The sequence below is a fragment of the Apodemus sylvaticus genome, chromosome 1 (assembly GCF_947179515.1).
Source record: "Apodemus sylvaticus chromosome 1, mApoSyl1.1, whole genome shotgun sequence".
NCBI lineage: Eukaryota > Metazoa > Chordata > Mammalia > Rodentia > Muridae > Apodemus > Apodemus sylvaticus.
This window is the reverse complement of record NC_067472.1, coordinates 102,609,421-102,635,306: the sequence shown is the minus strand read 5'-3', so window position 1 is coordinate 102,635,306 and position 25,886 is coordinate 102,609,421. Positions and strand designations below refer to the sequence as shown.

The 25,886-nt window shown below is 36.5% G+C and overlaps 2 protein-coding genes across 2 annotated transcripts; one reads left to right on the top strand and one right to left on the bottom strand.

Moving 5' to 3' along the window:
- Positions 1 to 1,582: 1,582 nt before the first annotated feature.
- Positions 1,583 to 2,533, bottom strand: LOC127681027 (olfactory receptor 52D1-like). The gene has a single exon (XM_052176907.1). The coding sequence runs from the start codon at positions 2,525 to 2,527 to the stop codon at positions 1,583 to 1,585; it is 945 nt and encodes a 314-aa protein (XP_052032867.1). The 5' UTR covers positions 2,528 to 2,533.
- Positions 2,534 to 24,414: 21,881 nt separating this feature from the next.
- Positions 24,415 to 25,353, top strand: LOC127681018 (olfactory receptor 52J3). Its single transcript, XM_052176895.1, has one exon. It carries the CDS (start codon positions 24,415 to 24,417, stop codon positions 25,351 to 25,353), a length of 939 nt encoding a protein of 312 aa, XP_052032855.1.
- The last annotated feature ends 533 nt before the right edge of the window (positions 25,354 to 25,886 follow it).

Below are 25,886 nucleotides of genomic sequence, written 5' to 3'. Positions count from 1 at the left end.
AGATTCTTTAAATTTGAATTATAGGGCTGATAATAAAATTAAAATCTGTTAGGCAAATGCTTGAAATTGGAAAATATAATCCTAAGTGAGGTAACTCAATCACAAAAGAACACACATGGAATGCAGTCATTGATAAGTGGATATTAGCCCAGAAACTCTGAATACCCAAGACACAATTCACATATAAAATTATTCCCAAGAAGAAGGAAGGAGAGGGCCCTGGTCATGGAAAGGCTTCATGCAGCAATATAGGGGTTTACCAGGACAGAGAAGTGGGAGGGGGTTGATTGGGGAATGGGCTGAGGGAAGAGGGCTTATGGGACTTATGGGGAGGGTGGATTCTGGAAAGGGGAAATCATTTGGGATGTAAACAAAGAAGACAGAAAAAAAAGAACAAAAAGTAAAATAAAATCTGTTCTGTATGTATTTTCAAATTGTGACTGAAATTGTAACCCTGGACATGTAATGAAAAAAATCAAACCCATAATCTGTATTTCTTGGATAATCATTATCTTCCCTTGTTCTGTGAAGCCTGTATACATAAACCAGAGCAAACTGCTAGTCATTCAGAGCTGCAAGATTCCTAGACCACTTAAATCTGACACCTGCACTCATCTCACGGTCTCCTTATTTACTCTGCATACCTCCCTGTCAGCAATGTGCCAGGTGGTGAAGGCTCCGGTACTAAATACTCTCAATGTTGTCATAACTTAAAATGTTAAAGGATATTTAATTTCAATCTTCACTTGGACATTTTCCTTGTTCTATGATAGATAGGGCAAATTTTAAGTATACAGACTTTTAGATTAGTTGGTAACGATCTCTTCAAAAATGGAGGATGAACAATAAAGTAGGTACAAACAGGAAACACACATCAAAGAAAGGACCACAAAGTGTTGTCTAAATGCCGAAGTGAACGTAGGTAAAATGCATCCTTTGCAAAGCTTCTTGCTTATTTTATAAACCTGTTTTTTAAACATATCTAGATTGATGTTTCCTATAGTGTTAATGCACAGACACTTATGTCAACATGAATATTTAAATAAGCTTCATAGTAATCTCAGTGATTAGATTCAAATCATCATGTGAAACCAGGAAATGAGGCTGCCGGGCTGGACTGATGGCTCAGTGGTTAAGCCTGTTCTTTAAACAAGCAGACTTAGGTGTGATTCCTAGTACCAACATTGTAGCTCACATAATCCATATAATTCATTCCAAAAGATATGTCATCTTTGAACTGTGTGGGCATTTTGTGCACAAAGAGTTCACAGATTTACATGCAAAAAATTACCCATAAACAAAAATTCTAGAAAATAATAAAGAAAGTGAGGCCACATTTTGAAATAAAAACAATAAGATGACCATTTTGGCATACTTATATTTCATATTGAAAGTATTCTTGAAATTCTCAGTAGTTATGTAGTTATGGATCATTAAGCAGAAATGACATTTGGATCATTTCCATTTTCAGAAAAAAAAGATCACTTGATTCTAAGAAACTATCTTAATAAAGATATGTGACAAATAAAATCAAAAGTATAATATTTTGTATTGATGTTACTCAACAACAAAATAATTAAGTTCAAACTCGTTGGAAAAGAAACAATTTAAGGAACCTGTCTCTTATCTTCTTGGTTCTTACACCATAAATAATTGGGTCTAACATGGGTGGTACAAGAAGATACATATTGGCAACAAGTATGTGTACATGTGGAGCCACTTTGTGCCCAAACCTATGGGTGAGGAAGGAGAAGAAGGCTGGCGTATAGAACACTAAGATGACACAGACATGTGAGCCACAGGTGCCCAGAGTCTTCAGTCTGGCATCCTTGGAAGGAAGATGGAAGACTGTGTTGAGTATAAGAACATATGAGCAAATGATCAATATGAAGTCAACCCCGCCCGTGAGGAAGGCAACAATGAGACTGTAAGCTCTGCGGATACTTGTCTCAGCACAGGCGATCTTGATGAGGGCCATGAACTCACAATAGGTGTGTGAAATTATATTTGTCTTGCAGTAGGGAAGCCAACGTAGCAAGAAAGGATGAAGACTTAGAAAGGCTGCTCCGCGAAGTACAATAGCCAGGCCCATTGCCCCAGTTACAGTGCGTGTCAAAATAGCTGAGTGTCTTAATGGGTTACAAATCGCTACATAGCGGTCAAAGGCCATTCCTACAAGGAAACCAGACTCCATCGTTGAGCAAGAGTGAATTAGGAAGATCTGAGTGAGGCAAGCTTCAAAGCGAATCTCTCCATCATGAAACCAAAAGAGACTGAGAAGTTTGGGAACAGCTGTAGTGCATACCACAAGGTCAGCCACTGCCAACATGCAGAGGAAGAGGTACATTGGCTCATGGAGGCTGGCATCTGTCTTGATGATGAACAGAAGTGAGCTGTTTCCCACCAATGCCAAAATGTAGCCCATGCAAAAAGGGATGGAAATCCACCTGTGTGCTGCTTCCAACCCAGGAATGCCAATGAGAATGAAGGTTGAGGGATGAACATTAGTTTTATTGTATGTTAACATGATGAGTGTCAAAGTTTGTGGATATTACCTTGAAAGAAACAATACTGATTTATAAAATATTTAAAAGGAGGAAGTCAATACACAGGTGGCTATATTCCACAGATCTACTGGAATTCTTGTAAATATATACCTACAAATTATTTCATCTTATATGGAATCAAATAAAGTTGTAGTCATTCTGCTTTCAAAACAGCATCACTTAAATTCAGATTTAGATTTTGCTAACAGTGAAGTCTGCAAAAATCATGTTACTTCTTTATTGAGATACATTTAATTCTTGTATCTGCCATGCAATGGAAAACCTTAATGCCTTTTCTCTATATGTTGAAATCTATATTATTTTGAATTACTATTTTGCTTTTTAAAAAGTGAACTGGAAATTAGTGAGTATGTTTAAAATAATGGATATAGAAGAATAAGCCTTAGTCAAAGAAGAGAGATATGTGAGAGATTTTAGCAATTATTTAGTAAATGCTAGTTGATATGTTAATTAGACTTTTGACACTAGAAAACCAATACTTAGGAAAATGATTCAATGCTACGAAATTTTGGAAGGAGATTTATTTACATCTGCCTGATTATCATTAATGAAATCTCAAAACTATGATAAGAATAGAGGTAGAAGATGATCAAGGCAGAATATTATTGTTAGCCCTTCACTAGCTGCAGAATTGATATTCACTCTTTAGCTTATAATGCAGTTATTGCAAAAATTTGATTGTAATCGGTGGTCTCTGCTCCCATAATTTCCTTTTATGTATCAGGTTAGTCAGGTGATTTTCTCTCCTTACGTTGACTATACAGTATTCTACTCCATTCAAGCTATTGTGATTTCCCATTGCTCTGACAATTTCTCTTGTATCTTTTGACACCATGGTCAGCTTCATATTGACATTTGCTTATTACACTGTTTTTATTTTTAGATCACGAGGATACTATTTAATTTGCAGTATATTGTAATTTCTTTTCTTTTATTAAAGGTAATAGCAAGTGTCCTAATCATTTTAGGATTTATTATAATGGATATCTATGCATTACAAACTTCTTTAGATTATGTAAATCATTCCTTAAGCCATTACTCAACAGTGTCTGAGCTGGAATTGTCATAGGAGACTGAACATTAATAATGAATTAAAATGATAGTATTGTAGACTTTTACTCCACTATTGAAGTTTTACAACCAAATGATTTTTAACTTCATGATTTTACTTACAGAGACAACAGTGATATGTTCTCTTTTGAGTTTGAAACAGCTGGAAACATGCATCTAAGAAGCCTCAGAAAGTCTGAGGGCATAGTAATTTTGAATCACAGCAAACACTGAGCAGAAGAAAGCCAAACAGTTTAAAAATTATGTAATGATATATCAATTAACATGTTCAAATCTTTTAGTAAATAGTAATGAGTAAGATTTTCTTTTGTGAACAGCTCATATTATGAAGCGTAAATTTCATTTATGTATTTAGCTGAGTATAGATTAAGTCAGTTACATACATTTAAACAGCTCATAGAAAACAAGTCCTGTTTGTAGCCCAGGTATGGATTTCAGAACCTTGTGCCAAATCTAAGTGCTAAATTATCCTAATTATGTGACTTATACTGATGATGCTATTAACAGAAATGATCGGCATCACTCAATGTACAGCATGAAGATGAGCCCTTGCCACTGCTTTTGATGAATAATTACTGACATCACTAGTTTTGAATGCTAAAAAGCTACTGTAACACTTAGACCTTCTTCTAATAAAGTCTTTTCCAATGTACCCACTCAGCCAATCATGACCATTTACCACAACTAACATGCACAATGCAATGATACTCTTAGTCTTACTGGTACTTTGCTCTGTGATTGATTTCATGTGTGCACATCCAGAATATTGTATTTTTATTTATTTTCCTCATTTTCATTAAAATTAGGTCTTGTATATTTTATTCTACATTTTAGTGCTTTTAATATTTTTTATTGAAAACTTTCTGATCTTTTTCTGCTCAAGGTTTTCTCTTCCTCAGCTTCTCCCAGATCCTTCTTATCCCCCAACTTTACTATCTGCCCTTTCTTTCTCTAGAAATAAAACAGATACATAAACAAAAACTCAAACAAACTATAATAAAGAAAAAGAAAAAAGAAAAATTCAAGAAACACACACAGACACACCAGGTATTTTTAAATTTTCTCTTTTGCTATCTATTCTTACCTTTATACAATATAAAAACATTTTTCATAGTAAAAAGTAACGGTAAGCTATGAAGGAAACAATCCACACTGTTGTGACTGCAAGTGTATAATGACTACACTTCAAGTGAGTTCAACTCTAGCTTCAATCATGAAATTAAAAGTGAAAAGACATAAATCACAGGATGCCAAGATGAATGCTAAATATAATTAACAAAAACATGAAATTTTATGATAAATATGAGGCTAGGATTAAAAGTCATTGCTTAAGAAAATTGATACATCTTTTAAAAGAAAATAATAGGCTAATAATTACTATTAAAATAACATTTTGTTAGAGTAACCAAATGAGTTGGAACTTTATGAGTTATATATGTATACATAAAGCTGTGTGCAGGGAGTCCTTACCATAATACTATTTATAATAAATGATATGAATTATTTAAAGCATTCAGCTATAAAATGATTAGATATAATTAACTTTTATATTACCTAGTTTGCATAATTTGATAGTACATGTTTCTATAAACTAATATAAAAATCATATAAAATGAACATTAGTTTTCCAGTTGCATTGGTATAAATACAAAGCTTTAACACATTTATAATACAAGCATTATATACTGATCACTTTATAAACAAGGAAACATAATTTAACTGGGACTCTGTAGTTAGTGGTGGATCAAAAGGAATGTAAACTATATAGAATTTACTGTGATTACTAATGTTTGATTTTTAAGTAGCAAGAACATATTTATTGCTTTCTTTTTTCCAGGTGGTATTACAATAAGTAAAAAACAATGAAAGCTTATTTTTGTATTCATTAGAAAGAAACCACAAACCAAGATAATACATATAAAATATTTCAAAATATTAAGAATCAGTGATCATTTGAAATATACTTATTTCTACCTCTTTTTATATATAATTGACTAGTTTTCTGTCAACTACAAGCAGTTATTCTTGGTGGGTTTATTGCACATGAAATAGTTTAGTAACTTCTAAGCAGAGTTGAAGATTCTATTCACATATCGCTTTTGCATTATTTTTACAGCTTTCTTGAACTATCACTGACACTTGTCCCTGGTGCCCTTGTGATGTGACACCTACCTCCTCCCTTTCATAGTTTTGCGTTTTATGTTTGGCCAATACTTTCTTATTTAATGTGTTGTAGGTAATTATTGATTAAAAATGATACTTTTCTATTGACTTCTAATGAATCAATAGGTAAAAATGAAATTGGCAGGTAAAAGAGTACATCATTTCAATATAAATTTAAGGTAAGAGTTACTTATGATTACAAACAGTAAATCTGAAGGAATCTTCAAACAATATTTCCCTAACAATTTCTTGGTTACAGCACTGAATTTTGAGATATAGTGAAGAATTTTTTTTTGCCAACAAAGTTAAATTCTATAACTAATGATTTTTAACTTCCTGTTTAAAAAATCTTGGGAACATAGAAGAAATTTAGATATGCATTTGAAGAATAATAAAGTCAATGATGTATAATGTTGGTATATCTTTCATCCTTGGCCCATATTTTAACACAAATGATGTTAAACAATATAGTGCCATAATTATTCTCTTTCATTCTCAGTTTTAATATTTGCTGTTTGGTAATCCTACTTATGACATAGATAGCTCTAGGAAATGACATTTGTAAATTATAATACAAATACAAGTGCCAATTCAAAGAACTGGAAAAATATATTATTGAAATGTATCATAATAAGAAATCATAGTTACCATTTACAAAGCTGTTGTAACCATAAAGTTGTAAACTTTGGATTTGAAAACAAATGATTATAAGCTTTAAATCTACATTATTCCTAAAACCATGTAGAGCAGGGTTAGCAAATAAAAATGACCTAAAGCTGCCAGATTGCTTTAAAGGAAGAAACATTGTTCAAATATCATAAATGTGTGAGGCTTGCGCAGCATATATGCTGATACAACTCTTCCCATTCCTCAGTAGTCTTCAGCTCACTGGGGTGCACAGAGGCCAGACACCATTCATTCTTAGAAAAAGTTTAGTTTCCTCTCAGTGTCTATCAATGATATATATAAAAAAATAACTGCTATTGTTTGTGTGGCCAATGAAGTCTAGACAGGAACTATAAAGTAAAAAGAATTCATCAGTCCAAAGAAATTTTACAGAAACCTATTTAAGCAACTGAGCCATCTAATTAGAGTCCTGCTCCAGCCAGAAGTTTGCCCAAGTCGTGGCATAATGAGAGTTACTGTAAAGTCCTTACCTCACTAGCTGTTTTGTGTAGACCAAGGTGAGTCCTTGAGCAAGCCCTGTTCTCTCATGACTTATAGCTTTCCATTTAGACTTATTATGGGCAGCTTCCAGGTCCTTCTGACTCTCATTGGCAGGGAAGGAGAATGACTTCTCCATGGGATCAAAAAGAGAAACCACAGGGAGTTTGAAATTTGGGATCAAAAGGCTACATCTAGATACTTAAAGCAACAGTACCTCAATAACAGCAGAATCCAAAAGCATAGAGGCCAAGGAGATTTCAACTTTCTGCAGCCTGATTCCCAGCAGGACTAAAGTCTCAGAAGAATTCCTTGAAATATTTATACATGTATGTAATGAACATGGCCCCCTGATATTTCCCTGTCCTCATCTTTCCCTTCCCTTTCCATTATTTGCTTCCTAGACTGTTCTGCTCCTACTTTGGTATCATACATATATCTGTGTCTGTGACTATTTGTCTATCTATCTATGCCTCTGTGTCTTTATCTATGTATCTATCTATCTATGCATCTATATATCTATTTGATATATATGCATGTAATATATATACATATATATTACATATGTATTTTATTTATACACACACATATAATTATATGTGTATATAAATAAAATTATATTATATACACATATATACACATATTCATTTATATACATATATAAAACTTCATGTATATAAAGCCTATGAACTACCAATAAGAAAAAATTTTTATATTTGTCTTTCTGGAATAGGCTTGATTCAGTTATATGGTTATCCCAGATAATTTTATTTTCTTGCAATGGGCATATTCTCAGGAAGGCTGTACCTGAGTCATATGAAAGTTATATATACCTAAATTATTATTTATAAGTTTTTTGATAAAATACTATTGACTTCTATAGTGGCTTGAATAGTTTATATTGAATAGTGGCAGAATGGTTTATTCTGACCAGAAGTATATAAGGCTTCCCTTCATCCACATCCTGGACACCAATTTTTGTTTGTGTCTTAATGTCTACAAATTATGATTGACATTAGAAAGAATCAGAAGGTAGTTTCATTTTCATTTCTATGATGTTTAGATTGAAATTATAATATTTAATATGTTGCTTCTGTAACTCATCATAACCAATCGCATAGAAAGTTGTTGAGTCATATGAAATAATAACTTGGTGAGAATTGTATTACATTACACACTAATATGAAAATGTGTTCTGTTTAGTGAACCAGCCCCATTTGTTCTGTCAGCTGATGCTTTTACCCCATTCTCAAATTCCTTGGGGTTTGTTAAATATATATTCTTGAAAAATCTTTGTGCCAGTCTCAGCAATTTGGTGAGTTGAAATTTTGAAATTTCACAGTTTATGATACTTTCACTCTTCTTATAAGAGATATTCTATATTAATAAAACACATCTATGGTATTGTTATCCTTGTCATTTGCACTAAAATTGTTGCTATTCCCTAAAATGTATTTATAACCCCAAATATGTATTGATGGCATATTTTCTATTTATTAAACTTTGCGTGTGTTTTATGATGCTGGTGTGTGTTTGAACATTAAGGCTGTGTGTGAGCTGTTCCATAGACAACTCTTGGAAATCTGTTTTCTCTTTCCACTATTTAGGTCCTTAAGGAACTCAGGCAGTCAAGCTTTGTGAACACCTTTCCCTACTGAGCCATCTCTCTGTCTCTTGATAGCCTATTCAAAATAATTAGAATCACTCACAGAGCTCAATAACCTGACATGATTATTCCCAGAAGCTTAGCAAGGCCAGACTCTGAGTTTGGTTTTAGATTTTATATCTTACATATAATGCTTTTTTGACACTTTATCCAGTTAGTTTCTCTCTTTCCCTCTGCTCACATCCCACTGCCAAAAATGCTGTGGTACATTTTCAAGAGTGCAGTTAAAGACCTAGAAGATTTTCATGGACCTCCTGGAGAGAAGTATTTTAGACAAACCACATTCAGAGTGAGTTAATGTGCTTCTGGTTACAAATTGGCTTGTGAATATAATTCCAGCACTTGGCAGCTTGAGGTAGAAAAATTTTGGAAAGAAGGAAGGAGAATTAATAACTGAATAAAGTTTCCCATGGGAATACAAAAGGAAGTTTATCTGCATGCATGTAAGTCCTGTCTGCAATGTGCTGAAATAGGTCTGTAGTATGAGACAAAGGCCTGGAGAGTAATGTCTTCCTAACAAACCATTTTCTTGATTAGAATGGCATGCTCCTCTTTATCTTTTCAGATTAGTTGTAGTTTGAATTCTGTCTTATCAGATATTAATACAGTGAAAGTTCTTTGTTCCTTGGTCCTGTGTAATTGGATCACTTTTGTTCATACTTTTCCTCTATGTGGTGCCTTTAAAGTGTGAGGAATTGGTTGAGTAGGTGGCTGGGGAAGATTAGGGAGGAGTTGGGGGATGAAAATCTGTAATCAGAATATATTATGTGAGAAAATTCCATTTTCAGTAAAAAATAGAAAAATACCAACCAAGCCAACCCACCCACCAACCAACCAACCTTCCAAACAAAACAAACAAACAAACAAAACAATCCAAATAAACAAACAAAAGAAACAATTGAACGCTGACAGGCACTACCTGTGAAGGTAGTCTTAGCCCTAGCTCTGCAACAGAATACTTGTAGCCTTCCTTCTATACTCCACCCAACCCACATCTCCAGTGAATCCCATAGACTTTCCCCTCCTAACCTCCCTGCCCCCACTTATTGCTTTATCCCAAAGCACAGCTCCAGCTGGCACTTCCTGCTAACCCACAGCCAAGGAATCAGGTCGACTGAATGCAGATTTTCACCTTTTACTCTGCATCCTAGACCCAATCATTTAGTTTCACTCCCAGCTCTCCAACAGAACAGCTACTGCAGCCCCTCCCAGTCGCCCACCCCCCATCTCCCCATGATTCAAAAGATCTTCTCCTCCTAACCTCCCTTCCCCATCACTTTCTGCTTTATTCTTGGCAGCCAGCTACTCCAGCTGGTACCCCTGCTAACCCAAAGGTCACTCCTGCTAGAGCCGCAGATAGGATGCTAGGATCCAATTTCCCAGTCTCATCCCCAGTGCACTTCAGCAGACATTCTGGAGTGACCTCGTTTTTTACCCTCCCCTCATTATAAGGAGATAATAGGCAGATCCTGTTTGAACAGTTTGTTTTCCTGCTACCTGTGAAACTCTTCAGACTCCTAGCCTATCCCTCTTCCTAAGTGTCAGCTCCCAATACCTACCTACACATTTTACCTGGAGCCCCCACAGGCAACACTTGTCAGGTATTGGTTTTTCTACGCAGGTCAGTCTGCCTACACCACAGCACAGGTCACCTGTCTGCCAGGATGCGGTGGAGACAAGGGCCGCAATGAGATACACCAGGCCAAACAGTTCCACGTGGGACTTTATTTAAGATGGGGAAAGGGGTAGCGGGCGGGAAGAAGGGAGGAAAGAAAGAGAGAGGGGGGAAGAAATGCTACCTAGTTATATACGGGTGACGATGTAAATTACAGGTAAAGGTGGGCCATTGAATTCTGGGTATATGGCGGCTGTTGCCTTGGCAACAGGCCTATAGTTCTAATTGTCGCCTATATGACGTCACAGGCCTCGCAGGTCTCGGTACCAACATCAGGTACACAGAAAATTTCCTACTAGACAACACACAGCCACCATACTCTCCTAAAGGCCAGAGGAAACAGAAACTAGGAACAAAACACCCATCCCACAAAGACAAAACCAGAAATCAGAACCTAGGCCTGTAATCATCATAAGCCTAGACACCTGCTCCCAAATACAATTAATAACAGGGTGATATGTCTCCACTAGAGCTCACAGCCCTACCACAGCAGGGCCTGAATATTTCAACATAGCTGACGCACAAGAAAAACGCCTTAATGGACATGACAGTAGTTCTTAAAGAGGAAATAAAAATTCCCTTATGAAATTCAGGAAAACACAAACAGCTGGAGGGAATGAATAAACCCCTACAGGAAATTAAGAAAAACAAAAACAGCAGAAGAAAATGGGGCTGGAGAGATGGCTCAGCGGTTAAGAGTACTGACTATTTTTCTAAGGTCCTAACTTCAAATCCCAGCAACCATATGGTGGTTGACATCCATCCACAAAGAGATCTGACACCCTCTTCTGGTGTGTCTGAAGACAGCTACAGTATGTACTTGGATATAATAATAAATAAATCTTGAAGAAGAAGAAGAAGAAGAAGAAGAAGAAGAAGAAGAAGAAGAAGAAGAAGAAGAAGAAGAAGAAGAAGAAGAAATACATAGAACTTTTCAAGATCCAAAAATGAAAATAGAATCAAAGAAAACCCAAACTGAGGGAATACAGGAAATAAAAGAAAAAAATTAATTTGGCAGGAACTACAGAGGTAAGCTTCACAAACAGAATACAAGAGATAGAAGACAGAATGCCAACACTAAAGGTACAATTGAAGAAATAAATGAAAACATTAACTTTATTATTGGTCAAAAAAATGTTAAATCTAAAACCCTCCTTACAGAAAACATCCAAGAAATGTGGGACACAATGAAAAGACCAAATCTAAAAGCAGCGGGAATAGAGAAAAGTAAAGAAACTTAGTTTACAGAACCAGAAAATAATTTTAACAAAACCACAGGAGAAAATTTTCCTAACCTTAAGATGGAAATGTCTATAGAAGTACAGGAAGCACACAGAACACCAAGAAGACTGGACCAGAAAAGAATGTTCCCTTAGGGCATAATAATCAACACGAAACATACAGAACAGAGGGAGGATATTCAAAGCTGCAAGGGAAAGGAAAAAAAATATACGAAGGCAGGCCTGTTAGAATTACATTTGACTTCTTAATAGAGACTCTAAAGGCCAGAGGGCCTGGACAGATATGCTACAGACTAAGAGACCATAGATGCCATTCCAGTCTGCTGTATACAACAAAATTTTCAATCACCGTAGATAAAGAAAATAAGGTATTCATGATAAAGCCAAATATAAATGATATTTATTCACAATCCAGTTCTACAGAAGGTGTTAGAAGAAAAACTCCAAGATAAAAGGTATAACCTATAGAAAACACAGGGAATAAATAATCTTAGAAAGTCAAAATCAAAAGAAGGAGCATGCACACACACACACACACACACACACAAACTACCACCACTGACTAACTGGACTCACTCCTTACCTAGTGTCTCTCAATATTAATGGTCTCAGTTCCCCAATAAAAAGTCGCAAACTGACAACACTGATGCAAAACCAGTATCTATCCTTCTGCTGTATCCAAGAAACACACCTCAAAATCAAGGGCAGATATTACCTCAGGGTAAAGCAATGGACAAAACATTTCAAGTAAATGGTCATAAGAAGCAAGCTGGTGTATTCATTTTAATATTCAACTAAATAGACCTTAAACTGAAATTAATCAGAAGAGGTAGGGAAGGACACTATGTTCTGACATACTCATCAAAGAAAAAAAAATCTACCAAGATGACATTCAAAGTTTTAACATCTATGTCCACACACAAGGTTACTCATATGTAGCAGAGAATGGCCTTGTGGGAAATCAAAGGGAAGAGAGGCCCTTAGTCCTGAAAAGGCTCAATGCCCCAATATAGGGGAATGCCAGGACAAGGAAGCAGGAGTGCGGGGGTTGGTGAATGGGGTTGGAGGGTTAGGGGAGATTGGATTGTGTATTTTTGGAGGGGAAACCAGGAAAGGGGATAACATTTGAAATATAAATAAAGAAAATATCTAATAAAAAAAAAACCCTTGCTTTCACAAGGTTGTTCAGAAATGCCAGAGCTAACAGACATTTTAAACCAAATGGATCTAAAAGATATTTACAGAACATTTCACTCAAACACAAAAGAGTATACCTTGTTCTGTCCATGGAACTTACTCCAAAATTGAACACATGCTCAGATATAAAGCAAGTATCAACAGATACAAGAAAATTGAAATAACTCCTTACATCCTATCAGATCACCACATTAATGACAAAAACAGTAAAACATGGAAATTGAAGAACCCTACTGAATGATAAAATGGGTCAAGAGAAAAATGAATCAAATACTTTCTAGAATTGAATGCAAATGCATACAGCACACTCAAATTTATGGGACACATTGCTAAGAAGAAAGTTTATAGCAGTCAGTGCCTATATTAAAAAAAAAATTGGAAAGATCTCATACTTGTAACTTAATAGTACCCCTGAAACCTCTAGAACAAAAAGAAGAAATTAAATACAAAAGGAGTTGATGGTAAGTAAAAAACAAAACAAAACAAAAACTCAACTAAAATAAAAGAAAGTAACAGAGAATAATACAAAGAATCAATGAAAGAAAGTTTTGGCTCTTTGACAAAAATCAATAAAATCAGTAATCTATTTATCAAAATTAACTAAAATGAAGAGAAAGAATAGTCAAATTAAGAAAATCTAAAATGAAGTGGGGGACATAATAGATACCAAGAAAACCCAGAGAATAATAAAGACATACTTTTAAAACCTTTACTACACCAAATTGGAAAATCTAACAGAAATTAATAATTTTCTTGATAGTATAGCATACCTAATTAAATTAAGATCAGATAAGGAATTTAAATAGGCCTATACCTCCCCTAGGGAGATAGGACCAGTCATTAAATGTCCCAACCAAAAAAGTACAGGGTAAGAAAGACAGTTTTACTACAGATCTACCAGACTTTTAAAGAATACTCAACACCAATACTTCTCAAATTTGTTCACAAAATAGAAAGAAAAGGAACTTTGCTCAATTCATTTTATGAGGTCATAGTTACACTGATATCTAAACCACACAAATACCCAACAAAGGAAGAGTATTACAGATTGAGTTTCTTTATGAACTGTCAGGAGCCATAATGGGACAAGCTAATATACTAGCAAAGAACAGACCAGAAGAGTTTAGGAGAGGAGCAGAGTTGAGAGAACTGAACTGAGAAGAAGTTTTTAGTCAGAAGAGAACAAGATTAGAAGGAGAACGCAGAGTAGAATAATTTAGGAACTATAGGTAACATAAAATAACTAAGAGAAACAAGGATGCAAAGGGAAAGAAGAAAAAAAGATGTTGCAGAGAGCAGAGGAGCAAGCAGGCTTCTCCTTACAGGACATGACAGGGTAAGTCTTATTAAGAGATACAAAGTGTATGTATACCACATTTTTGCATCTATTCTTCCATTGAGGGATACCTGGGTTCTTTCCAGCTTCTGGCTATTATAAATAGGGCTGCTATGAACATAGGGGAACACGTATCCTTACTACCTGCTGGGGAATCCTCTGGGTATATGCCCAGGAGTGGTATAGCAGGATCGTCCGGAAGTGGCATACCCAGTTTTCTGAGGAACCGCCAGACAGATTTCCAGAGTGGTTGTACCAATTTGCAACTCCACCAGCAGTGGAGGAGTGTTCCTCTTTCTCCACATCCTTGCCAACACCTGCTGTCTCCTGAGTTTTTTATCTTAGCCATTCTGACTGGTGTGAGGTGAGATCTCAGGGTTGTTTTGATTTGCATTTCCCTAATGACTAATGAAGTTGAGCATTTTTTAAGATGCTTCTCAGCCATCCAAAGTTCTTCAGGTGAAAATTCTTTGCTTAGCGCTGTACCCCATTTTTTAATAGGGTTATTTGGCTTTCTGGGGTCTAACTTCTTGAGTTCTTTGTATATATTGTATATTAGCCCTCTATCTGATGTAGGGTTGGTGAAGATCTTTTCCCAATTTGTTGGTTGCCGATTTGTCCTTTTGATGGTGTCCTTTGCTTACAGAAACTTTGTAATTTTATGAGGTCCCATTTGTCTATTCTTGATCTTAGAGCATACGCTATTGGTGTTCTGTTCAGGAACTTTCCCCCTGTACCAATGTCCTCAAGGGTCTTCCCCAGTTTCTTTTTTATTAGCTTCAGAGTGTCTGGCTTTATGTGGAGGTCCTTGATCCATTTGGAGTTGAGCTTAGTACAAGGAGATAAGGATGGATCAATTCACATTATTCTGCATGCTGACCTCCAGTTGAATCAGCACCACCTGTTGAAAAGGCTATCTTTTTTCCACTGGATGTTTTCAGCTCCTTTGTCGAGGAGTACTATTTAGCCATTAGAAACAATGAATTCATGAAATTCTTAGACAAATGGATGGAGCTGGAGAACATCATACTAAGTGAGGTAACCCAGTCTCAAAAGATTAATCATGGTATGCACTCACTAATAAGTGGATATTAGCATAGAAAATTGGAATACCCAAAACATAAGCCACACATCAAACGATATACAAGAAGAACGGAGGAGTGGCCTGGTTCTGGAAAGACTCAGTGTAGCAGTATAGGGCAAAACCAGAACAGGGAAATGGGAAGGGGTGGATGGGAGAACAGGGGGAAGGAAGAGGGCTTATGGGACTTTCAGGGAGTGGGGGGCCAGAAAAGGGGAAATCATTTGAAATGTAAATAAAAATTTTATCGAATAAAAAAATATTTAAAAAAAAGAGATACAAAGCCTTTTTCCTAAAAGCATGTATTTAATTCACTTAGCATTAAAAGGGTAGAAGCTTTTTCTTTCTTGATGCAATAAATATTGGAGTCCATTTTTCATCCAGAATGAGTGAGTTCTTTCTGCACCAGTGCTTGGTCTTTTGCTCCATATGCATATGTAAGTATGGATGTGTGTGTAAGTATGCAATTGTGAGAATGTATGCATGTGTTTGTATAAGTATGAAATTGTGAGAATGCATGCAAGCTGAGCCCAACTGAATTTGTGTGGAAATATATATGTTTGAAGCTGTGTATGAATTTATATGAGATTATGCATATTCACTTATGTAAAAGTTTTTCCTTCTGCATGTGTTATTCTCTTCTCCTGGTTCAATAGAAGTTTATTGTTTCTAACTTCCCCCTACACTGACAAGCAAGAGGCATCTGGACAATAGGGAAAAGGCTCTAGCAACTAATCCTTTAGTTAATCTCCTGCTGTTTTAGGATGAGGTGCTAAGTGCCTGAGACTGCAGCCTCTGGTTTCAGAGGAACACTGAAGGCAGGTTAGCTACATTAGCATAGTAACTTAGACTTAGATAAATCAGCTTTTTATTATACAGCAACCCTAAATTTTCAATAAGACAAAGTCTACCCCCCACACACACTCTTCCTCCCTGCCTCAAGAAGAACCAAGAAGAAAAACCTCTGCCAGGTCTGGCTCCTGGCAATAAACATTAGTACAAAAATAATAGAATGTTTGCAAACTAAATTCAAGAACATATCAAAATTATCATCCACTATGTTCAAGTAGGCCTTATCCCAGAAACACAGGGAAGATTCATTGTATCATAATCAAAAAATTAAGCCCAATACTTAAACAAAAGACAAAAAACACATTATCATCTCATTTGGTAAACAAAGGCCTTTGACAAAGTCCAATACCCCTTCATCATAACTGTCCTGGAGGGATTACGGATACAAGGGACATACCTAAATCTAATAAATGCAGTTTATAGCAATCCCATATCTCACACCAACTTAAATACAGAGGAAAAACTCAAAGCAGTTCCAATAAAATCAGGAACAAGATAAGGTTGTTCATTCTCTTCATCCTATTCTCTATACCTATTCAATACAATATGAAGTTTTAGCTAGAACAGTAAGACAACTGAAGGCAATCAAGGGAATATAAATTGGTAAGAAAGAAGTTACAGTATCCTTATTTGCCCATGATCTGACAGTAACATAAGTGACCCCCCCCAAAAAAATCCACTGAGGAACTCCTACACTAGATAAATACATTCAGCAAAGTAACTGGATTTAAATTATAAAAATCAGTAGCCCTCCTCTACACAAATGGCAAATGGACTGAGCAAGAAATCAGAGAAACAACACCTTTCACAATAGTTTTAAATACCATAAAATATCTTGGTGTAACTCTAACCAATTAAGTAACAGGCTTGTACGATAAAAATACAAACAAAGCAAAACAAAACAAAATGAAAGCATTGTCTTTGAAGAAAGAAATTTAAAAAGAATTTTTAATCTTAGCCATTCTGACTGGTGTAAGGTGAAATCTCTGGGTTGTTTTGATTTGCATTTCCCTAATGACTAATGAAGTTGAGCATTTTTTAAGATGTTTCTCCGCCATCTGAAGTTCTTCAGGTGAAAATTCTTTGTTTAACTTTGTACTCCATTTTTTAATAGGGTTGTTTGGTTTTCTGGAGTCTAACTTCTTGAGTTCTTTATATATATTGGATATTAGCCCTCTATCTGATGTAGGGTTGGTGAAGAGCCTTTCCCAATTTGATGGTTGCCGTTTTGTCCTTTTAACTGTGTCCTTTGCCTTACAGAAACTTTGTAATTTTATGAGGTCCCATTTGTCAATTCTTGATCTTAGAGCATAAGCTATTGGTGTTCTGTTCAGGAACTTTCCCCCTGTACCGATGTCCTCAAAGGTCTTCCCCAGTTTCTTTTCTATTAGCTTCAGAGTGTCTGGCTTTATGTGGAGGTCCTTGATAGACAGCAGATGTTGGCGAGGATGTGGAGAAAGAGGAACACTCCTCCACTACTGGTGGGGTTGCAAATTGGTACAACCACTCTGGAAATCAGTCTGGCGGTTCCACCGAAAACTGGGCACCTCACTTCCAGAAGATCCTGCTATACCACTCCTGGGCATATACCCAGAAGATTCCCCAGCATGTAATAAGGATACATGTTCTACTATGTTCATAGCAGCCCTATTTATAATTGCCAGAAGCTGGAAAGAACCCAGGTATCCCTCAACAGAAGAGTGGATACAAAATATGTGGTATATATACACAATGGAGTCCTATTCAGCCATTAGAAACAATGAATTCATGAAATTCTTAGGCAAATGGATGGAGCTGGAGAACATCATACTAAGTGACGTAACCCAGACTCAAAAGATGATTCATGGTATGCACTCACTGATAAGTGGATATTAACCTAGAATAGTGGAATACCAAAACCATAATCCACACATCAAATGAGGTACAAGAAGAATGGAGGAGTGGCCCCTTGTTCTGGAAAGACTCAGTGAAGCAGTATAGGGCAAAACCAGAACAGGGAAGTGGGAAGGGTTGGGTGGGAAAACAGGGGGAGAGAAGGGGGCTTATGGGACTTTCAGGGAGTGGGGGGTCTAGAAAAGGGGAAATCATTTGAAATGTAAATAAAAAATATATCGAATAAAAAAAAAGAAATTTAAAAAGATATCAGAAAATGGAAAGATCTCCAATTCTCACTTATTGGTAGGACTGATATGGTAAAAATAGTCATCCTACCAAAAACAATCTACAGATTCAAAATTTCAACACAATTCTTTACAGACCTTGAAATGTCAGTTTTCAGCATCGTATAGAAAACCAAAACCCCATGGTAGCTAAAACAATCCTGAAGACTAAAAGAACTGCTAGAAGTCTTCCCATTCCTGATTGCAAGGTATACTACAAAGTTACAGTAAGAAAAACAGCATGTTATTTGCATCAAACCCAAAATGCTGATCAATGCATTCAAATTGAAGACTCATACATAAATCTGCACAGTTATAAACATCTGATCTTTGATTAAAAAAAAACAATCACTTGAAAAATCCCAGCACCTTCAACAAATTTGTTCTGATGAAACTTGATGGCTTCATGTAAAAGAGAGCAAATAGGACCATTTTTACCACCTATCACAAATCTTAAGATCTTCACAAATCAAAGATCTCAACATAAATTCAGATCAAAGAGAAATTCACTGAACCTGATAGAAGAAAAAGTGGGAATTAGCCTTGAATTCATTTGCACAGAAGACTTTTTGAACAGAGTACCTTTAATGAAGACACTAAGATCACCACTTAATAAATGGGATCTGAGGAGAATGGAAAGCTGCTGTAAGGCAAAGTCATTTGGACAGAGCAGCAGCCTAGAGAATGAAGAAAGATGTTTTAGCAACTCCACATTCAGTAGAGGACTAACATCTAAATATCCATAATATGTAAAGAACTCAAGAATTTTATATCAAAAAGCCAAATTGTGTAATTAAAAAATGGGTTATAGCTCTAAACAGAATTCCTGATAGAGTAAACTCAAATGGCTGAGAAACACTAACTGTTCAATAACTTCAGCCATCAGGGATATTTAATGAAAACCACTTTGAGATTCCATCATACACTTGCCAGAATGGCTAAGATCAATACAAGAAATAACAACTCATGTTGTTTAAGAAGTGAAATAAGGGGAATTTGCTCATTGTTGATAGAAGCTCAAACTTGTACAGTCAATGTGGAGAACAATGGCAGTTCCTCAGGAAGATGGGAATTGATTTACGTCAAGGTCCAGGCAAAACACTCTTGGGGACATAAATCCAAAGGTGTTCATATCATCACAAGGACCGTTGCTCAACCATGTTCATTGTTGCTCTATTCATAATCACCAGAATCTGATAAAAAAAAAACCAACATATTTCTCAACAAAAGAATGGATAAAGAAAATGTGGTACATTTGCACAATGGAGTATTATCATCTGTAACAAAAGAATGACATCATAAAATTTGCAGGTTATCTAGATGGAACTAGAAAAATCATAAAATTTGCAGGTTATCTAAATAGAACAAGAAAAATCATCCTGACTGAGGTAACACAGACCCAGAAAAATAAATATGGTATGTATTCATTTATATGTGTATAGTAACCAATTAAATAAGAGATAATGAAACTATATTCTGAAGACCTAGGGAAGATAGGTATGGAAGAAGAGACACATAGATCTCTATGTAGGGGTATAGAATAGATGTAATGGGTGGAATGGTGGCTGTGGAACAGCAATGGGAAGATCAGATAGAGAAGGAGGAGATGGGGTTGAGAGAGGGAATGCAGAAAAAACAGCTAGAATTGAGGGGCATTTGAGGTATCCCATGGTAAGCTAGTGCAATGAGAACTTCCTAAAATGTATGAAACAATTATATATATAATTCCATATAATGAAAAAATTCCATATAATGAAAAACAAGAGTCTCGGTTGTCTAACTCTAGTCACCAAACAATGCTTCCAGTACTTGGACCGGGTTACAACCAATTGAGTTGTTTGCCAAAGATGTCATTTGGAAAACCCCAGTCAGGCTGTTGCCAAGCAAACAGGTTGCTTTCCACAAACTGACAGCAAGGCCCCATTGCTGAGGACAACATCCACATAACTCATTGAACATGGAGAGGTCAAGCTGGTGCCTCCATAGAACCTTTACTCCTATGATCTAGAGTCTTTGGTATGTGAAGGTACTTTGTAGGCTAAAACAAAACAAAATAAATGAAAAAGGAAAACAAAACAAAACAAATAATAATAAAAATGCCAATCCAGCCAAAAACTTATACATGCAGTGATATCCTGCATGCAAAATATTCTAGGGCAATCATGTCACAAAGCTTATGGAAATAATAAATTATGGAAAAATCAATTTGATTTGACTTAAGGCCCACTCCAAGAGTTGGAATCCATATTGATATTGCTTGGGTGACCAATACTGATAGACTAGATATCTCAGAGACCTATGGTTATACCAAATACTACTGGTCTTAAAAAGGTAAAATTACTCCTACTAGCATTCTGCTATACTCATAGATCAGTGTCTTATTCAGTGACCATCAGAAAAACTTCCTTTTGTAGCAAATGGAAATAGCCAGATACTAATCACACACAAAGAGAAACCTTATAACCTACAATTCTAAATGAGAAGTCTTCATCAAATCCTTCTTAGAGGTCAGGGAACCCTGTGACCAAGGAGGCAAAAAGTATGTAAGAGCCAGTAGGAATGAAGGACAACTAACAACAAGGCCCTCTAAATCAACTGAGCAATGATCATATGGCTTCACGGAGTCTGAAGCAGCATGCACGAACCCTGTATAGGTCTGCACCAGGTCATATATGTATACATTTGTTTTAGGTTTAGTGTTTTTAAAGTACTCCCAAGTATATGAACTAGTGGGTATCTGATTCATGTGCCTTGTTTTGTAGGTTTTTTGTTGTTCTTGTTCTGTTCATTTGCATTGTCCAACTTCTTTGTGATAGTTTATTTTTAAAGATTTATATATATTTTTTTATATGAGTACACTGTAGCTGTCTTCAGACACTCCAGAAGAGGGCATCAGATCCCATTACAGAGAGTTGTGAGCCACCAAGTGGTTACTGGGAATTGAACTCAGAACCTTCAGAAAAGCAGTCAGTGCTCTTAACTGCTGAGCCATCTCTCCAGCCCAGATGGTTTTTGTTTTATCTTATATTTTATTTTGTTATATTTTGTTATTTTGTTGTTGCCTCTTAAACCTGTTTTATTTTTCTAATGAAAGACAGAAAAGTAATGGATTCAAATAAGAGGAAAGATGGGCAGTGGCGAATCCTGTATGTTGTATGGTCACATGAAAAGGATGGCGTGACATAACTTCTAAACCTGGAGTAGGGACAGCAGGGTGTGAGCCACTGTGAGTGTTGAAGTTTGCTAAATGCTGTAAGGCTTGTGTTATATTTTACTTTATGATCCTTCTTTGGGGAAATATGCTTTCTGCCAAGGTTAATGACTACAAAATAATTAGAGACAGCAGGAGTCCAAGAGGTGAGAGTGTCCCCTTAGCAAAATGGTAAACCTTGTGATCTTCCAGGCAGCCCTTAAGGCTGAAGGAAAGGCATTTTGAAGATATGAGTTCAAGAGTATGTAATTTCTCAATTATGAAAAGTATAAGGAAGCAATATGAATTTTTAGGGGGGGGGTTACGGACCTAAAGGAACAGAGGCAGCTGTACTATGAGCCAGTTTCTTAGAAAGATTTTTAAGGAAGAACATGAAGAGATTTAAGGAATAGTGATCACAGGGCAAGATACCACCCAGCTAAGTTTAGTTTTTGCTTGTGCTTACAAAAGCAGTTAGATTCCTGAGTTAAGGGTAAGCTTGGGAAAGAGCTAGTTTATGCCCAGGAGTGGTGGGAATGGTGATCGCAGAGCTGGGTCCCACCTAGCTAGCTTATTGTCTATGCTTACAAAGGCAGAAGAGCTCTGAATTCATTGATAATATATGTATGTATACATACATGTATTAAAAAATGTACCTACTGTCCTTTTCTAAGAATAAAGTGGCTAAAGTCATACAATGGCAACCTTGGGTTGACAATTGAATTGATATGTAAATAAAATACTAGGCTTTGGTCTGAGAGACCTAAGCTATCTTGATGACTGTTGAGATCTCTGGGAAGCTGTCTCAAGCAGAACACAAGGCTGTCAGCTTGTACCCATGATCTGACTGAGTACTTCCCTTTGCCTCTCCCAAACACCCTTCCCTAGAACCCCTCCCCAAGCCTAGGCTGGCTCTTGACAGGGAGGAGGTGGAAATTGTAATAAGGACATACTATGATTTCAGAAATAGAGGGAAGTAACTTGAAAAAAAAAACAAAATAAAAAACTATTTGAAAGGGATCCTAGGCTGGCTAGGTAACTTGTCTCCTAAGCTTTCTCCTTGAAATAGCCATTGTGGTTAGGTAGGTTTAAACTCTGGAACAGTCATTGCTTCAGTTTGGTGTTTCTACCAGTTACCTCAGGAGACTTCAGAAAACACCTTCCTACTATGTCAGTTTTACTCTAGCATACAAAAGAAATTGTATTTATATACAATGAACTCAGTGGTATTTTTGTGGACATATGCTTTGCTTTTCTAAAAATTTGCCTTATTATTTTTTTAAATTTGTTTTGGCTTTTCATTTCTTTTTTGTTTGTGTTTGATTGTATTTCTTGGTGAAATAATATTTTAACCAGTCCAAAGTGTGATGACTGGCTGTTCATTTCTTAAACTTCCTTGAACTGACTTTATATTTTGATATCACAGTTTAGCATTAGTTATTTTTTTCTTTAATTAGTACTTATTCTTTTCTCATACAATGCATCCTGATCTCAGTTTCCCCTCCCTCCACTAGTCCCCAGCAATGGATATGAGAACTAGTCTAGATCTTACAAGTTGTGGAGGGTGCGTGGATATGGAGGGCTAGGGATAATCAGTGTGTATGAGATGTCAAATAACAAAAGCCAATGCAGAGACTGTATTTTTATGGAGCACAATGCCATGGAATTTCTACTGCAGTCATCTGAAGTCAATGAGATATCCAAGTCCCTGGAACTTTTGTATTCTTCTGGAGTAAAATAGTAATGTTTATAATATTATTTGGTAAATTTTCAACTTCATAGCCATGTTTCTGTAAATATATGCCCTGGCACATGCACACACACACACACACACACACACACACACACACACACACACACACACACACTCTGAGTTTTATATATATTGGTTATCATTTTAGCTTCATAGCTGGTGTTATTTTCATCATTAGCATTTTATGGCAAGGAATTCTAGTTATGATACAGATAAGAAAATGAGCTTTAATAATTCTCAGGTTGGGTTTAGTTCTTGTGCTTCTGCTTCCAGAGCAGAATCTAGGACTACATAAGCAGTCTCTGGGGATTCAGCCCCAGAGCTGAGTCTAAATCTGAGGGTAAACTGTGATGTATTTTTAGAAAAGTCTTTACAGTACTTGAAAGACAATATAAGTGTGTCTTTTGTGTACTGCTGAGACAGGAGTTTAACTACTGTGTTTTTCAAGGTTCTTCAGAAGAACCAGTGGATCTCTGCTAATTTCTGGTGAGTTACTAAGACAGTACTTGGAGACACATATGGGAAGTACATGGTGAGAGCAATTTTCATACATGTGTCTCTATAATGCTCTATACCTTCCACAAGTCAGAATTTATATTCTGAATTTGAACTTTCCTATAAGTCTGAATTCATAATTCATTTTCACTATGAATGTCTTACTATATTTGGACCTCCCTTATAGTGTATTCCCCTTTTCCTATACTGAATCCTACAACAAAGTGTATTCCCAGAATCAAATCACATTTTGTATTTTTTTTCCAAAGGAAGAAGAGAGTTCTGGTTATTATACATCTGCCTTGAATTTCCTGCAGTACCTATGCTAAGAGGTAAATGAAAAATTAAAATATGAAGGTGGTCAGAACTGGTCAAATGGCTAAGCAAATGAGTGAGCATACAATCTGTTGCAACAAGCTGTGCTTCATGGTAAGAGTGAGTTCAACTCTATACATGTATTTAACACACTACACTAGCCACTTCATTCCCCACTGTCTCATCATTTTGTGTTCTATCTGTCTCTGTTTCTGTCTCTGTCTCTGTCTCTGTCTCTGTCTCTCTCTGTCTCTGTCTCTGTCTCTCTCTCTCTCTCTCTCTCTCTCTCTCTCTCTCTCTCTCTCTCTTTCTCTGTGGGTGTGTGTGTGTGTCTGTCTCTCTCTCTGTTACTTGTCTATCTTTATCCCCTGTCTGTCTTCTCATTCTCTTGTGTGTATGTGTGTGTGTTTGTGTGTGTGTGTGTGTGTGTGTGTGTGTTTCATTTTTCCCCACAGAAAGAAGAACTTCACCTCTTCTGACCAGTGCAGAATGGCAATCCACAACAACAGGAGTGCCTCTCACCCAGCCACATTTTTCCTCATTGGGATTCCAGGTCTGGAGGAAGTCCATGCTTGGATCTCTCTGCCTTTCTGCTGTATTTATCTTGTGGCCCTAATGGGAAATACCACAATCCTGGTAGTTATCAAGACAGAGCGCTCTCTCCGAGAACCCATGTTCTACTTTCTAGCTATCCTTTCTTCAGTTGACTTGGCTCTTTCTACAACCTCCGTGCCCCGTATGCTTGGCATATTCTGGTTTGATGCCCATGAAATAAATTTTGGTGGCTGTGTGGCTCAGATGTTTTTAATCCATGCCTTCACTGGCATGGAGGCTGAGGTTCTCATGGCCATGGCTTTTGACCGTTATGTAGCCATTTGTGCTCCACTTCACTACACAACCATCTTGACATCTCGCGTCCTAATAGGCATCAGTATATGTGTGGTGATTCGTCCAGCCTTGTTTATATGCCCAATGATCTATCTCATTTACCGCTTACCCTTTTGTCAAGCCCATGTAATAGCACATTCCTATTGTGAGCACATGGGCATTGCAAAATTGTCCTGTGGAAACATCCATATAAATGCTGTGTATGGCCTTTTTGTGGTCTCTCTCTTTCTTCTGAATTTGTTACTGATTGGCATCTCATATGGGTACATTCTTCGCGCTGTGTTCCGTCTCCCATCTCAGGATGCACGGTTAAAAGCCCTCAGCACGTGTGGTTCCCATGTTGCTGTTCTCTTTGTTTTCTACATCCCATCAGTCTTCTCTTTCCTCACTCACCGATTTGGACACAACATTCCACACTACATTCATATTCTTGTTGCAAATCTCTATTTGGTCATTCCTCCCTCCCTCAATCCCATCATTTACGGTGTGAGGACAAAGCAGATAAGAGAACGTGTTCTCCATGTATTCACTAAAAGGTAAGAGAGTGTCATATTCTTTGATTCACCTAGGAAGACTCGTGTTCTTGTCTTAGTGTATAGTTCCTATCCTGCCCTGTGGTCTACCAGTTTGCAAGACTAGTTGATTTGTCTCAGACTGTAGATTAATAAAACAGTTATTTAGACACTTCATCATATTTCAAAGTTGAAGGACTGTTAGATTAGACTGGAAAGGCTACTCTGGGAGAAGATCATGTGGAAATTTCTTATATGCCATCACAAAAGATTCTGGTTTTCTTTCCTTCTTCTTCCACTCATGCATGTTAGCATTCATTTCTTTGATTTGCATTAGTATTGTGTCTGTTATATATCTTGAAACATTCTAATTTTGGAAGATAAACCAAGAGCTAAATATACTCAAACTATTTGGCTCTATAAACATTATGATCCTGTATGCTCCTCAAAAGCCACAGTCCTGAGTTTAGAACAACATTGCCAAATTAGTAGTTTAACCATGAATAGTCTGACAAGTATATGAGACTTAGTGGAGTGATTGACAAAGCAAACACCAATTTT

Excerpts from the sequence above, each read along its gene's own strand:
- LOC127681027 (XM_052176907.1), bottom strand. The coding sequence starts at position 2,527 with ATGTTAACATACAATAAAACTAATGTTCATCCCTCAACCTTCATTCTC.
- LOC127681018 (XM_052176895.1), top strand. The coding sequence starts at position 24,415 with ATGGCAATCCACAACAACAGGAGTGCCTCTCACCCAGCCACATTTTTC.